Consider the following 16,074-nt stretch of genomic DNA (forward strand, 5'->3'; position numbering starts at 1 on the left):
TCACTGCATCTCTTCACAGCTGACTGAGCCAGGACTGACACTGGGAGTGGGAGGAACAGAAGACAATTTCTTCTTTATGCTACTTTTGCTCTCCAATAATCCAAAAAGAGAACTTCTGAAGTGTTCTCCCTATCTCATCAGAAAATTTTAGACTTTAGTACATGCCATGTACAGTTACATAAAATGAATGAGGCAGCAAAAATTCATGGGTATAGTTCAAAGACTTTTCAGAGTAGGCAGACATGGTATTTGCTGTCAGCTCAGGAAAAGAAACAGAGCCTAAGTATGAGTGTGTGAGAGGGAGAAAGCTGGCAATCTGATGCCTGCTTTCCCTCGTGGAATGCTCAGGAAGGCAGACAGCAGGGAGGCCTGGTAGCCCAGGGTACCTACCTCAGGTGTGTTATTATTGTCAACTGGCCCATTGAGGTCTGAACGCTGCTGCTTCCTTGGCTGTTCCAAACCATTGCACATCTGAAAGAAAAAGGAAAGGATTTCAGATCCTTTTGTTTTCTGAAAAGCTTCAAAACATAAGTGGAAGTCAATGGTGCAAAGATAATTAGAAAATTCTCACCAGTTCAAATTTACATAAAAAAAATCACAAAACACTAACATATGAAACTCTATTTAGCATGTTCTCTCTTACTTATCTGTAGTTATTTATGTACAATCAATATTCATTACTGGTACAGAAATATGAAAATGTGATATAACAGAATTTCCTATTGTAATTTAGCAAATATTAGTTTCATACAAAAATGTTGTGTTTACTTAAAATAAAATACCTACTTTGATAATAAGACACTTCAATTATCATTAAGTAGCAGTTATACTACTGATTTAAATTTAAATAATTTTAGTTCAATGCAAATTTTTCACGTGAAAGTGAGCCAAATGCTGACATGTTCAAATTATTCAGAAACCAAAATCAGAATTTTTACATGTGCTCATTCTCAGTACCAGACATAATCAAAATAGTCCTAACAGCCATCTGAAAAACAGAATTCCAGCACTGAGTATAGGATCCTGTGTTTGTGGGAGATACTTCTCGCCATCTCCTTCCTTTTGGGGCAAGTAAATCTACAGGATGCTGGCAGCACAGCTTCAGGCTTCTGAAGAAATGCAGAAGAGAAAATACACAAAGAAAATACTGAGGTTTTTAAACTACAGAACATTAATTTTTTTCTAGGTTCCAGTCGTCACAGGGGCAGAATTTCTTCTCCCCTGGCACAAGTCACAGAACAGCAGCACCCAATGCAGGGAGTGCCCATGTGAAGTTTGCATGACTCAGATTTTCAGTGTCAAAAATCTGGAAAACCAAGGTGATTTCTGGAACAAATTTCAATGGTTTAGGATATTTCATTTTCCTTTTTTCTTAGTTTCTCCATTATGTATAAAAATGAGTACCTAAATGTTGTCGTAAAGCTTCCCAAATAAAAAGTTGTATCAACAACTGTGCAAATGGAAAACACTGAGCCGGCATTATTTGATGTGAACATAACTCCTTGTCTTCTGACTTTCAAATACAGTATATAGCTGTAGTGAAAGAAAGTCTTTATGTTCATCTCTACACAAAGTACTCTCTATGACTAACACTTAGTCAGCTGAACAAAATATACTAATGAAGCAAGCACATTAGAGCTATTAGCTCAGTAATGATAATTCTGAGGTAAAACAACATACACAAACCAAAGATTCACCCAAGTAGTAAGCAGGAATTTAAGAAAGAAAATACCATCTGAGACACACACAGAGCACCAAGACTCGGGAACCCACTGACTAATGCCTGTCTACGTGGCTGTAGCAGCTGAGAACTTCCCATATCCCTGCCTATAAACATTACTCTGTTTGAGACAAGACAAATCTAATTATATTGCATGGTTAAACTAATATGGAGCAATCTGTGTTGATGTGCAGTGAAATACATTAATGAGGTAAACAAATATCTAGAGGGTTTAAAAACAACAAGCATAATCATTACACGCTATTCCCTAAAATAGTAGGATTTAGATTAAGTATCCTTTAAGCAGGGATTATGACATGGCCACAATGAAGATACACTACTGTAAACACTGACAGCAAATATATTAACTCCAGCATGTACAACAGAATGTTAATACTTTTAAAGCACTGATAGTTTTCTGATTAGCATACACTTGACTAAACTGAAAATGCACCTGCATATAAAGAAAGAATTGGTTGTCTGCTTTTATAAGCATGGCCTGCGTGCTGTAACATTACTGCAACACGTCTCTGTCACAAATCTGACACGCTGATGGACTTGTTCAGCCCTGGGGATCATAACACCAATCGTGCTCGTTGGTAACTGTTGCATATGTAATTCCATCCAGTCCTAATAGAAAATATGACTAAACACTTGGAGGACATTTCAGTTTTGATTTATACATAGATGTACTTTACTGGAGCTCCTATTTTCAAGATTTTAGGAATATAAACAAGCCTTATTTGTTTATTGTTTCCTAGTCACATATGCAGTAGATATGTTGTTACTGTGTATTGTCTGGTTCCAAAGAGAAGTCTGTGGAGTGCATGATGAGTTGGGATTAATCACACCACCTTCACAAGGAACATAATAAAAATTTTTCCTTACTATCTGGTGTCTGAAAATGAAGGCCATTTTTTTCCCCAGAGTTTTGTCTGTGTGTTCAGGAGCTCCAGGCTAATTACACAGCATCTCCAGTACAAAGAATTCTTCCACGTCCTTTAGGCACATCTGTGCACACAATATGTTCCACCTCTGGCTGATCTATTAATGCTTTTCTATTTAAAAATGCTGCAATGTGGAGGGAAGGGTGCCACTGTGAGTGCTTCCTCCAAACAATGTCAGGACTGTAACAGCACATTATTGAGGCTGGAGTACAGCACAGCCTTCAGCAGCAGCACAGGTGAGGGGAGCTGGGCCTGAGACTTTCTGTGCCCAGCAACTGCCTGCAGCAAGAAGGACAAGGAGAAGGGCTTCCCCTGCATTCCATAAGACTCACAGTGCCAAAGGACACAACCATGCAGAGCAGGCATGGCTGTACCTCCCATGCACAGGTACAAACCATGGAGTCTTGGACTTATGGAAGGAGATGCTTCTAGAGCAAGGATGAAGGGACTGCTTTGGAGCTTCTTTATGGTCTCATTGTGAGTAAATGTAAATTCCGTTACTCAATGTGGGCGGGAAGTTGGTTCATGCTCCCAAATGATCTGACCAATGCCAAATAAATTATCATATTTGATACTTCTTTCTTCATGTTTCTTACAGAATTTCCAATTTCTGCTGTTGGTTTGATTGTTACGATAGCTAGAAAAATCACATTTGTGATAATACCCTTATAAGGTATTATAAATAATTTATACCCTGACTTGCAAATTAGAATAGGACCAGAAATCTGGAATTGACTGCATATTAACACAGAGGTACAGCTATGTTAAAAGTCTCTCACCCTAGGATAAGATTCTGATAAGATTCTGCAAAGGAAAGATATAAAAATATTAAAGGTGTAGTGTTATTAATACTTTTGCCTCTGAGCAATACTTAGACTGCCTAAGTATCCAGCATCACGTGAAGGAACATAAAGCAGAAGAAAATGCCATTGTTAGGCTGCGAGGAAAATGAGACTGCTTCTTTGAGGGCACCAAAGCATCTACGGAAATCTTTCCACAGCACTCACGGAGCTCCAGCCCTGGCCTGACGATTAATTACCAGGCCTGGGGCCACTTGGGGCCTCCTCCTCCCACCAATCTTGCAGCACCCAGACCACCTTTATAACCCTCCCTCAGTCACAAACAGTCCTCCCTTCCAGCTCGGAGGGGCTCTGTTTCTCCACACTCCTGTTGTTTCCTCCAGTGTAAGCTGTTCAGCTTGGCAGCCAAAAGCTCATCTCAACACCACCAGTCCTCCTCAAAGCTGCCACCTGTGATCCTGAATGCTGCTGTGGTGCTCAGCACTTTCCTGCTGGAGAACATTCTGCTGGAAAGCAGCAGGTTAGTCCCTTTCTTAATTTATTCAGAGTCTGTCTCAGAGAGGAGCGCAAAGGCGTGGTAAGGCTTTATTACTATGTTTAAACATTTGAATAATGAGGCTTATGATCCATACCTGCCCATCCTTTAGTAGCAACGCTGTTTAAAATTATCAAATAACGTGTTCAGAGACTAGTGCACTGGCTTACATCTGAAATTCATCTTGAAGACAACTAAGCTTTTTGGAAAAGAGATGTCTTGTGGTAGGTTCCAATTGAAAAAGTTCCTTGTGGCAGGCTTTAACAACAAAAAACCCCAACCTTCTTGGGAAAGAGATGTTTTGTAATACATTGACTAGATTCTAAAGTCACTTGTTGCACAAGGAAACCAATAAACCTAACCAGGTTGTCATCCAGGTCTGCTGTCCCTCTCTAGAACAAAATTAAAGTAGTTATTACCTTTGCCACTTAATGACAAAACTTCATTTTCTAGTTACTGTGATGCTATGTTGCTTTCTAAAGACAGTTTATCGTCCTGGTGTTTAACCAGTACTATGTCTATAGAAATGCATCAAGGTGCATCTAAACCACCTGAATGAAGAGACGGTAGCCCAGGAGCAAGTCTATTATAGCAGTACTATTTCAATGAAATTACACATGGAAAATAACCTCTCATAAATGCTGGTTATGTGTAGTAGGAATGGCTTAATGTACCTTTACTGAGCTGCTGAATCAGTTATCCTTAACATCAGTAACACACTACTGCAGTAGGAGCAATTTGGCCCAGCAAGATACACTTAAAATATAGACTCTGAATGAGGTAGTTCTTGACTAGCTGAAGGATTTCTGATTATGATAACAGGAAAAGGGGTCAGACCTCACACTTCATTCTCTCACAAAGATTCCATTACTTATGTGCTAATTTAGCGGTGATTCTGGCACATGTCAGAAACGAAGAGAAAATATTTGTAAGGAGTAGTTCAGTAAGCAAGTCAAGTTACAGTACGAACTGGCACTGTGAAAAGAGGAATCAGAGTAAGTTGAGAGATCTAAGCATTACACAAAACTATTTCAATACCCTATCAAATTTCAATGAACTTTAAAATAATTGCCAATTTATTTTTATCACCTCAATGAACCAAGTTTTATTTGCTTTGTCCTTGCATATATTTAAAATTGAGAACCAGCCACGATAAGTTTCAGAGAAATAGCTCTGCTGAATGGTGCATTATTATGTAGGTGTAATCTGGAGTGCATGCTGTCCTCTGCTTTAAACTTCTCAGAGAAGAGTCTGCCACTAATGCATCTTTAGGTAACAGAGATTGATTTTGCTGTCCACTGGTGTCAGGAGCCAACTGCTAAAAATCTGTGACTCAGCCAATTAGCACAGAGAAACTGGTTTTGTTGGAGAATGTTTGGACTGTTTAGCACTTTTCGGTAAGTACTTGGTAAGTTTGGGAACTGTCACTCAGTAACAGCTAATAGGAATCACTAGTTCACATAGGAGAATGCACCAAGCTTTTTTAATACTCTTCATTTACACCCATTTGTGTTTGCTACAAATTCTATCAAATGTATCCCATAATATTCAAACTGAGTTCCAGTAAGACATTCCTAAAATACAGGTTTTTTTAAACTATCATTTGAGCTGCTTCAGACTGTTCTAATGGGGAAATTTCTTAGGGACAAAAGAACAAAACAGAAACAAAAAAAGATGATTTTTTAAATTTTCACAAATTATTTTAGTAGTATTTTATCTGCCTTTGGATGTCTATGTTGAAGTATTACAGTATAGCCTATATGGAAATTGTGAAAGGAGGCTTAGCACTACAGAAGCTCGTGGTGTCCCTACCAGGGAAGTTTGTATAAGCATATTTGGTTTGGTTCTCAAATGTATCACAGTGATATAAAAGTATGATTCAAAAATGAGAAGCAATAAGATTCACGTGCCACAGGCAGCAAAATTAAAAAGTAGACTTCCCCCTAAGGTCCTTCTTCTTACTGGTGATAATGGCAAATCCCTGCTTCTTCAAAGGGATATAGGTGGGGTAGGGTGTTGGTGCTATTAAAAACATTATCTTTTATTGTTGGGAAATAGATCTGTTTGAATAGGGTAGGAGAGAATACACATTCTCAGGACTCTGAAATCCACCTAGAGGAGACATTAAGAACAAAGGGTTATTAAATGGTCAGTGCTCAAGTGTTGAGTCCCAGAGTTTAGTCCCCACTGAGCAAAAGTAGCTCTCAGCCATGCCAGTGTTTCATAGAGGTATGACTGCAGTTGGGATGAACAGACTGAACTCTGCCACACGAGGTTCCAGAGAGGAGCAATTATTTAACTGAATTGCATTAGTGCAAAAGACATCTTCCTTTGTATTATTTCAGCTGCTGTCCAATGTTTTGCTAACTTTTTTTTTTCTTCACTGCTTCTACTGATCTTTAATTATGTTGCCTGACTGTACAGGTTAGCATTAACTTAGCATTGGTAAAATAGGCAATGCCATCGTTCTTTGCATATGTCTTACGGGTGCAACAGGAGAAACTCAAGTTCCAAATGCTGTCAGGGAATGGCAGGATGGGCCCGGGCCTGCCCTGTGCCATCCTGCTTTGTGGGGAGGAAGCAGGACAGGGTATGTTGCACTGAGCTGGCCTGAAGACAAGCTTTTTGTGGTTCAAGCTTTGGTTTAGACCAGGCCCTTGCTCATAATTTGTGCACTACAAGTGCTCATCTGCAAAAAGAGATTACTCTCATTTTTCACTTAGTTCCTAGGTTGATTATTATGGTGCCAAACCAACAATATTCTAGCTAACCTTGAACCTGTGCAAGTGTAACAGCATTCCAAAAAGGAAAAAAACTTAAGTGAACAGCAACTACTTTTGCACAGGAATACCACATACACTTATAATTTCTGGTCACACTGTATGCTAGTGCCAGTTGAATGAGCCATTCAGTTCCTCTTCTTTCAGCCAAAGATAAAAGACCTGTCTGTTAATTCATGTTTTTGTAACAATAAAAACTGTGTTAATTCAGGATATTTACATTAGTAGGTTGTCTCACCATACTGAACTTCTCTGCTAAAGGTAAAACATATAAAATTAAATTAGAAACAAAAAAAGAAAATTTCTTCATGCATCAGATACTTTAACAATTGGCTCAGTCTGAGGTGACCAAGATGTCAGAGGGCTGTGGGGAAAACTTCTAGCTTGGGGAAGTTGTTAAATTTGAGTTGTGAGAGAACACCCAAAATAGTCACCTTCAATGTAATGTAGTAATGATGTAATGCCTTTCTTTAATAACACAAGCATGGAAAACTGCAAGAAACAGGAGTTGTGCTGAGCAGTGATTTAGAGCAAATATACACACTAAACGTATCCTAGGTTTGCCTCACACTTGTCTAGTGCTAATCATCCTCTTCTGCCTGTCCCTGGAGGTATTGCAAATAAAGGCTCAAACAAGCCAAGCTCATGTATTGCCCAAGTTTTCAAGCCTGAGCATGTGTATGTAAGACTGGAGACTGACCCACATCGAAAGGCAAATGACGTGCTTACTTTGGTTTTCATTCTCTGTGGATTGTTGAGTCTTTCTTAAAAGTGACTACTGCTCTCTGGTGCAAACCTAGCAACTGGAATCTTTAAAATTGCATTTTTAAACCTTTAAAATTTGCATCAACACAGCCAAGTCAGATATGGTGATGCACTTTCTGAGCCCTTTCTGATAACCAATGGTGTGAAACAAGGCTGCGTTCTCGCACCAACCCTATTCACAGTCTTTTTCAGCAGGATGCTCCAAAGGGCCACGGCAGACCTCGAGGATCAGGACGGTGTCTACATTTGATACCGTACTGATGGAAGCCTTTTCAACCTAAGGCCCAGACTAAGACCTTAAATCATCTTGTCCGGGAGCTGCTTTATGCTGATGATGCCGCCCTTGCTGCCCACACAGAAGCAGCTCTGTAGTGTTTAACATCCTGCTTTGCAGATGCTGCTGAGCTCTTTGGGCTGGAAGTCAGCTTAAAGAAGACAGAAGTTCTCTATCAACCTGCACCTCAGGAAGTCTTCCATCATCCCCATATCACCATTGGCCAATCAGAGCTCAAATCAGTCCAGCAGTTTAATTACCTAGGTAGCCTCATCTCCTCGGATGGTAAGATTGACAGGGAGATAGACAACAGGTTGGCAAAGGCATATAGTGCTTTTGGAAAACTCCACAAGAGTATGGCGTAATAAACACTTGAGGAAAAGTACACAGATCAGTGTTTACAGAGCCACAGTACAATCCTAAACATCCACTGGTCAGATGATGTGACCAACACATCTGTTCTAGAACAAGCAGCAGTCACAAGCATTGAGGCCATGTTGCTGAGAACACAGCTGTGCTGGGCAGGGCACGTCTCCAGCATGAAGGACCAACCACCCCCTCCCTAAGATCTTGCTTTATGGTGAACTTGCCACCGGCTGCCGCAAGAGAGGAGCCCCGAAGAGAAGATACAAGGACTCCCTGAAACAACATCTCAGCCTTGGCCATATTGATCACCATAACTGGTCTACTCTGGCCTCCAATCGGGAGGCCTGGAGACACACCATCTGTAACGCTGCTGTTTCCTTTGAGAACGCACGCAGGATCACCCTCGAGGAGAAAAGACATTGCAGAAAGAATCGTGTCTTGCAGAATTTACCACCTAAGGAGTCTTTCTGCTGTGCCTTTTGCAACCGGTCGTGCCTGTCTCGTATTGGCCTTTTCAGCCACCAGTGCGCTTGTAAAAAACGTGGGTAGAGCCCTTCCCAAATCTTCGTTCGCGAAGCCCGGCCATGATGATGTTTACTGGTTATTGAGGAAATGTCTTGCATACAAAATATTAGCATTTGTCATATGCTAAGAATTAATAGCTATTTATTTTAAAGGAATGTAAATATGTGTTATATATCAGTTACTGTTAACTAACCTGAAATTTTACACAGTAGTAATACTACCTAGGTGAGGCAGGAAAGGAGGAGAGGAGAAGAAACATGAAAAAAGCTAAGGACAGCAGACTATGTGCATAAAACAACAAAATGCACCTTCCTGTTTGCTCATATTTTACAAAAACTGACAGACAGATAGTATCTTCATTTAACCTGAAAGCATTCAAATCTACATTTATTTAAAGATAATTGAGGTGAAAAAGTGCTCCACATGTAATGTCTGCCTCTGTCATCCCATTCACCATGGTATTTTGTACTGGGAGATGCACACTTATAGTAACAGATCTTCTAGCAAGGTGACAAAGCCAAGGATCTTCTAAGCAAATTCTTTGCAAACAGTAAGCTTAGCAAGCAAATGTACTGACAACGGCCTTGGGTTTTTTCCTTTCACTATAAAAGAATTTGAATTATTGTAGTTAAAATTTTGGCTGTCTTGGTTTCAATAATGAGACACAGGTTCATTTAGACAGTATTCTAACTGTATTCATCCCTCAGACACTTCATAGTAAATACTGAAAGACTCGAATGGCCTGGAAGAGAGACAAAATCCTCTGGAATTTACCTAAATTCTTTGAGGTCCAATTTCAATGTTAAAGGTCCAGCCGCACCTTTTGTTCTGGACTATTACGGACGTATTAAGAGTAAAACTCACTTTGGCAGAAATGGGTATTGCACTCTTAGTTTAATGCCCTCAAAATAAGCCTGATTTTCAGATAAAGCTTAGAATAAGCAACCTGCAGCAGGTGAAAAGAACAAAGTAAGGTAAGAGCAGTCTTATGATGCACATATTGAAGTAATGTTTGCCAAAGATTATTTAACTTGCCTTTCACTCTTTCACCCCTGGAGCCTCAGGGTGGGCAGGGGGAGAATCACATCATGCCTCCATTTGTGAGCCTGAGTATCTCTGTAAGAAATGTGACTTTACACCTTTATTCCTCAGAGGTCTATGTGCTCTGCTCTTCAGTGAAGATGCCCACAGCACTTTGCCATGTCTCCTTCCTAATTAAATGCATGCCTTGTCACCCTGTGTTTAGCCCTGTGTGCTGATCTGAGGTCGATATCTGTACTGCTGCACCTCTGCTTTCCTTTCTTCAGAGCTGAAGGAATGAATGCTGGGCACTGCTCAAAGCTCCATCCATCAGCCAGCAGTTTGTGGCGCTATGAGTGACTCTGTCAGCTCAGGGGGCTCCTGCCAGACAGCGGCTGTGACCTGTCACAGCAGCACCTCCTCCATTATTAAACAAAATGAAGGCATTGGCCCAAGACTGCCTGGAAATAACAACTAAAGCTCAGACAGGCCGTTCAGGAATATTTGGGTCCTTTTGTTTCATTTCACATCAGGGGCAGTTACATCAATATTCCAGTGTTGCACAGCCCTCAGTTGTTAGCAGTCTGTCAAGAATGATCAAGGTACAATGCAATTCAGCTCAACCTCTGATAAATAAACTTTGAAAGAGTACAAAAAGATGTTGAAATGAAAGTCTATTTTAAATTTTGTTTTGAATAGGCAATCATTTGGTGGGGGGAAAAAACCAACCATTTTAGTCAAGTATAGAAGAATTCACATTCTTATTCAAGAGCTCCTCTTCTCTTTTGTTCTGCAAATATTTTAAAATCTTGCAAGCAGCCATGCTCCCAGTAGCAGCTGCTGGTGTACTGTGCTAGAAAGACTATCACTAGTCTAAAATATGCCAACTCAACTTCTCTGCTCCTAGCCAATACCTAGTAACTATTCAAACAATTTAAGACCATTGGGCTTATTCACACAGCAACTTTAATGCTGACAGTAGGGCCCTGATATAGTAAGTTACACCATTTGGTAATAATTATACTTCTGAAAATAGACTGTAAAATTAATATTAAAAACTTGCTGTAGATATGGGTAATCTGAAAATATTCCCCTAAGCTTTTTTTGTTCACAGTTATAATAAAAGTTGACATGTTTCATCAGCATATACTTTAACATTTCGTTTCCTTTTACTGTTTTCTGGATGAATTAACATTTTAATGTCTGCTTTTAATGAAATCACCTAGATTAAATTGTTTAACTGTGGGGCACTTCACTATAGAAAACTGCATTTATAGATTTGATAAAGCTGAAATAGGAAACTTAGGCATCTGAAGCTTAATAAAGCATTTTAATTAAAGAATTCACTTAATCTTACTAGTATCTCATCTAAATACAAGTTATATTTTACCTCTTTTAGGTAGACCTCTCTTCATTGCAGAAGATAACTAATATTCAGCTGCATGTAACTTTAGAGATGCAAAGTCAAAGCTTTAAACTGACCTTAGGTCTCTCTAAGGAAGTTAACACATTCAATTTGAAACTTCAGGGGGAAAAAGTCACACTTCTGTTCTTTAGAAAAGCTTGAGATTCATTCTCAGACTCTTTTTCTGGCACTCAGCATTAGAACAAGGAAAGATTATGCATGACTTAAATTAACTTCTACATCATTCCTGTGATAAAACTACTTAACAGCATTTTTAGTACAAGTAAAGCTCTTATTTATTCCTTCTTGTCAAGGTCAAGATATGTCCAGCTAGGAAAAAACCACAGCAATATCCAGGTACTCCTTGTAGTTGCTTTTAACATGGGCAGTATCTAGCCTTGACATATGTTCTATTGAAAACAAAAGTAATCACCTGCTAAGGCAATGGTACAGGAAAATGTAAAAAAATTCAATTATTTCAGTGCTGACCTGAGTTTTCAATTTCCCTAGTGTGCCAATGCAGAATGAAAATAGAGCAAATAAACTGGTTTTGCCCTATGTTACTGGAACACCTTTGTTTACCTAGAATTGTCTGTTCTCTGTGCAAAACCTCTTTGCTAGTTCTCTATATATACTGATTACATTCAGCACCTTTTTCTAAACACACAAGGTGATTATGTGGCTGTGAATGCAATAACAGTAAAAGTAAAAATATTGCTTATAAATATAATAATATATTTATAAAAATATTGCATATCTATAATATCTTCATAAATATATTTAAAGATTGCTAATATATAAAAATATAGCTAATTTTGTTTGGAATAATTAATATAACAGTTGCATAATATCTCTGACAGTCTGGTTAAACAGAGCACTTCATACCTGCTCTTGGGGCCACTTCTGTCTGTCCTCTGGGGTTCTTGACTTTGCTTTAAATCCTCGATGCACATCTCCACTGTGCTTAGAGGCGGATGGGATATTCAGTGATTTTGGCCTCCCCTCGTGCCTGTTAGCACTGTGAACAGCTTCTCCCTTTGAACAAGTCTCTTTGTAGTCATGTGCCATGTTTTCAGTCCCCGTGTGCTCTGGACTCATTTCTGTTGTACTATTAATACTGCTCATGCTCATACTCATTTTGATTTCTGCTACAATTTGGTCAATGTCCTCTTCCTGCTCTTCCAGCTCTGCATCCTCTTTTCTGGAATGGTACGGCGACATTCCCTGTGAATTGCCATTAGCCTCTGCTGGGTAATAGTCCAGATAGTCACCTTCACTTTGACAGTACTGTATGTTTTCTTCTTGGTCTTGAATCTCCAAAGATGATGCTTCATCCTCCAAAATCTGAACGCTGTTATCTTGACCCTCCTGCCACTCTTGCCTGTCCATCACCTCACTTCCATCTTGGTGCTGAATTTTACCTTCAGCCCATTCTTCTACAGCTTCCTGACATTCATCTGTTTCAACGTGGTGCTCCTCGTGGGGAACATACTCCTCCCCATTGCAGTCCATCCCTTCCAGGTAACTGTCATCCTCGGGACAGTATCGAATGTAGTATGTGATCCCCTCCTCTTCTTCTGGCAAGCCTTCATCGTAGTCCTCCTCCTCAGAGGTGTTGTTGACATAGTCAGAGCTGGAGTCCCCATCTCCACTGTGGTCATTGCACTCCTGTTCCACGGGGGGAGGACTGCCTTGTCTCACAGTTGCTAGCTGTGCCTCTTTTGCTGCATAATCTTCAATAGGAAGGTCACTTTCTTCACTCTCAGGCTCCCTGCTGTGAGATGAAGTAGGGCAAGCTCTCACTCTGTGATCTAGCATGCTGGCTGTGGTGCTTTGATGTTTCCTGTTTGCCATAGCCAACTCCTTACATGACAATCATTTCTAAGCAAGTACTGTAGGGAAGATGGAAAAACACACATTCAGGAAAAGGTCATCAGTAGAGCTCAGTGATGTCAATAGGAAGCAAACGGATAGATTCATTTGGTAATAAGCATGTGTTTGTAGATATTTAAACCAGATTCAGACAGCTAACTTTTAAAATGCTTGTACTGTGGAACCATGAAATCAAAGTAATAACTTGCACACTGAAAGGAACAGATCAAGAGAAGGATCTACATTTATGCTAAGTGTATTCTAGTGTAGGCTCTTTTGTCAATTTGACAGAGAATTAATCCTGAACCTTGAAATTAGTTTTCAATTTCTTTTTCTTGCCAGTAAGGGGTCATGCTTTGATCGCTATGCAGTAAATGGGAGTTCTTTTCAATTTTCAGCTTAGGCATTTCTTTAACGTGTACTGAAAGCAAACATTTAGAATCTGACCTGCTCTTACCAAAACTAAAGGAGAATAATTCTATTAACTTGGCAGCCACATAGGGCACTAAAAGATAATGCACTGGTATTAAAAGCATTATTTTTTTAAAAAGCACTCACTATTAGCCATTACTAGCTCGATGCCATGGAGCATTTCCTATTCTTAAACCAAATATTTCAGTTGGAAGGGACCTACAATGATTACCTAGTCCAACTGCCAGACCAATTCAGGGCTGACCAAGTTAAAGCATGTTTTAAGGGCCTTGTCCAAATGCCTGTGAAATCGCTGACAGGCTTGGGGCACTGACCGCCATCGTAAGCCTGTTCCATTTACCTTCTTGGTAAATGTCTTCCTCTTTCTACTGCCCAGTCTGAAGCCATCCTGACACAGCTCTGAACCATTCCCATGCATCCTGGCACTGGATACCCTCTCCTGGGAGGAGAACTCAGCACCTCCCTCTCCACTTCCCCTCCTCAGGATGCTGTGGAGAGCAACGAGGTCACCCCTCAGCCTCCTTGTCTACAAACCAGATACCCCCAAAGCCCTCAGCCACCCCTCACAGGACACTCCTTCCAGCCCTTTCACCAGCTTTGCTGCCTTCCTCTGGACATGCACAAGAACCTTAACACCCTTTTAAAAATTATGGGGCCCAGAACTGCACACGGTACCCCAGGGGAGGCCACACCAATGCTGCATGCAGCAGGGCATTTTATTTACAATAAAAGCTCACTAATTCTTCCTGCTAAACACTTTTGAATACCTATCTTTATAAAAATACTGGATTCTAAATAAATAAGCAGAGATTCTATGAACTGTATTAAAAATAGTCAAAATAAAAAACCCAGCTAATTCTAGGGAGGCTCGATAAGTATGATCTGCTGTGTATGATTTGGAAGAGAAAAACAATGTATTTTTATTGTTATGTTTCTCTGTGTTTCATTGTTGTATCCTTATGATAAGCTTGACCTGTGCAGTTACTTCATCAGGGTGAACTGAGCTCAGGTTTCTGACTTGCACCACACAACTTCATGTTTTACTTATGCACCAAACAATAACATATCAGCCAATCACATGAACATAACCAGTTTTCTAAGTCTTGTGTGCACACATAAAGCAATAAAGTTAGCATGGATTTAGAGGATTAGAGTAGCTATGTAGAGAAGAATTTCTTAGGCATCATGAAATTGTAAAAAAAATCCTGTCACTGTAACCTAAAACCTCCTAGATATCCCTGCAGAATTTCTGATATCACAAGAAAAACCCCAAACCTTAGTGTGAGACAAATCCAGGGATGTGATATATCTATGGATTATTGCAGTGACATCATGTGGCAAATCTATCCTGAAACATGGATTCTAGGTTCTCAGAGACAAAGCTGAGATGCATGTTAGTTGCAGGAGGAGACATGAAAGGAACCCAGCATGTGAAGCTCTTTTTAATTATTGATACCTTGCAGAATTAGTCTTGACAAAAAGCTTTAAAGTAAATAGAGTATCTGAAGAGAAGTTTAAAGGAGAAAATCAGAGCAGAAGGCAAACCTTTCTCAGTGATTACCTGCCCCTCCTCACTGTTTGAAGAACTAGCAGACTTGCAAGGTTTCTAACATGATCTGTATGCCCACTATGATCCCTTTAATAAACTAGGGATCCATTTTAACTTTGGAGTCAGTTATAAGAAACTCAGACCACCAAGCAATCCGTCCACTAGGGTTGCCTCTCATTTAGCCAGCTCCACTTACTGCAAACTACGGATGTTCCCATACTGTGACTGCAGCATTAACAAAAATTTTACATTGGATCAAAACAGCAATCTAGTCACAGCAGTGCACTGCTCTGCACAGACTGCAAAATGCTGTCGACAAGGAAGACAAGCTGCTTGTAAGACCAGATCAGGCACAAATAAGCACACTACATAAGCATGCCTAAAATCAGGTAAGACAGAGTGCTACAAATAATATTTTTGAATGGCGTTGCAAGGAAACTACAGAGATCTCATGTCTTAACCAAAAATTATTTCTTGTCAAGAACAGAACAAATTAGTGTCTCTTGGGGAAAGAACAGTTCTCATCTGCAAAGGCTTCAGTCTTCTAGTAATTGAAATTGTTCTTCATATTAAGTAGTACATAGAGATTTACAGTGCAGTTGACCCTGGACACAAGTCGCCACAGCGTAGCTAAAGACACAGAAGAAAGGAGCATGTGTTTGAAACTCATGACTCAGATTTTCCTAAAGCATACGGAGACAAGAACCCTTTTTTTAGCCAGTGTAATGGAGTTTTTCCACCCACATCTAAGAATCTTCACTTAGTATCCAGGCCCTGGTCTCACTACAGTGATAGCCTTTTATAAATTCCAGTAGGGAATGCTCAGAGATGTTACTCACCTGCAGGAAAATCCACTGTGTTCTAGGTGTTGAATAACAGTGCATGGCACAGGAAGCTGTTTGAATGTGCTCTGAGAGCCAAAAGGAGGTGGACAAGACAGGGCACGGGCCTGGAGAGGTAGGGATGGCTGGAGTGTGCCAGCTCCTCCAACAGCTGTGGGCACTGCCAGCCAGGAGCTCTGAGAAAAGTGTTCTCAGCGGGGCAGCATCAATGTCATCAATGACAGCAGCTGCAGTTCTGCCTC

The 16,074-nt window shown here is 40.1% G+C and overlaps 1 protein-coding gene across 2 annotated transcripts in view; it reads right to left on the reverse strand.

The window, feature by feature from the left end:
- The window catches only part of APBA2 (amyloid beta precursor protein binding family A member 2), a 97,530-nt gene that overhangs the window by 30,422 nt on the left and 51,034 nt on the right, over positions 1–16,074 (reverse strand). For both annotated transcript variants that reach the window (XM_027740840.2, XM_027740839.2), the window contains exons 2-3: positions 12,023–13,029; positions 391–471 (exon numbers count right to left, since the gene is read on the reverse strand). In XM_027740840.2, coding sequence (XP_027596641.1) covers positions 391–471; positions 12,023–12,991 — 1,050 coding nt within the window. In that variant the 5' untranslated portion in view covers positions 12,992–13,029. The remainder of the gene's footprint in view (positions 1–390; positions 472–12,022; positions 13,030–16,074) is intronic.

Source organism: Pipra filicauda, unplaced genomic scaffold, assembly GCF_003945595.2.
Source record: "Pipra filicauda isolate LSUMZ 115617 unplaced genomic scaffold, ASM394559v2 scaffold324_size1259732_pilon, whole genome shotgun sequence".
NCBI classification, from domain to species: domain Eukaryota; kingdom Metazoa; phylum Chordata; class Aves; order Passeriformes; family Pipridae; genus Pipra; species Pipra filicauda.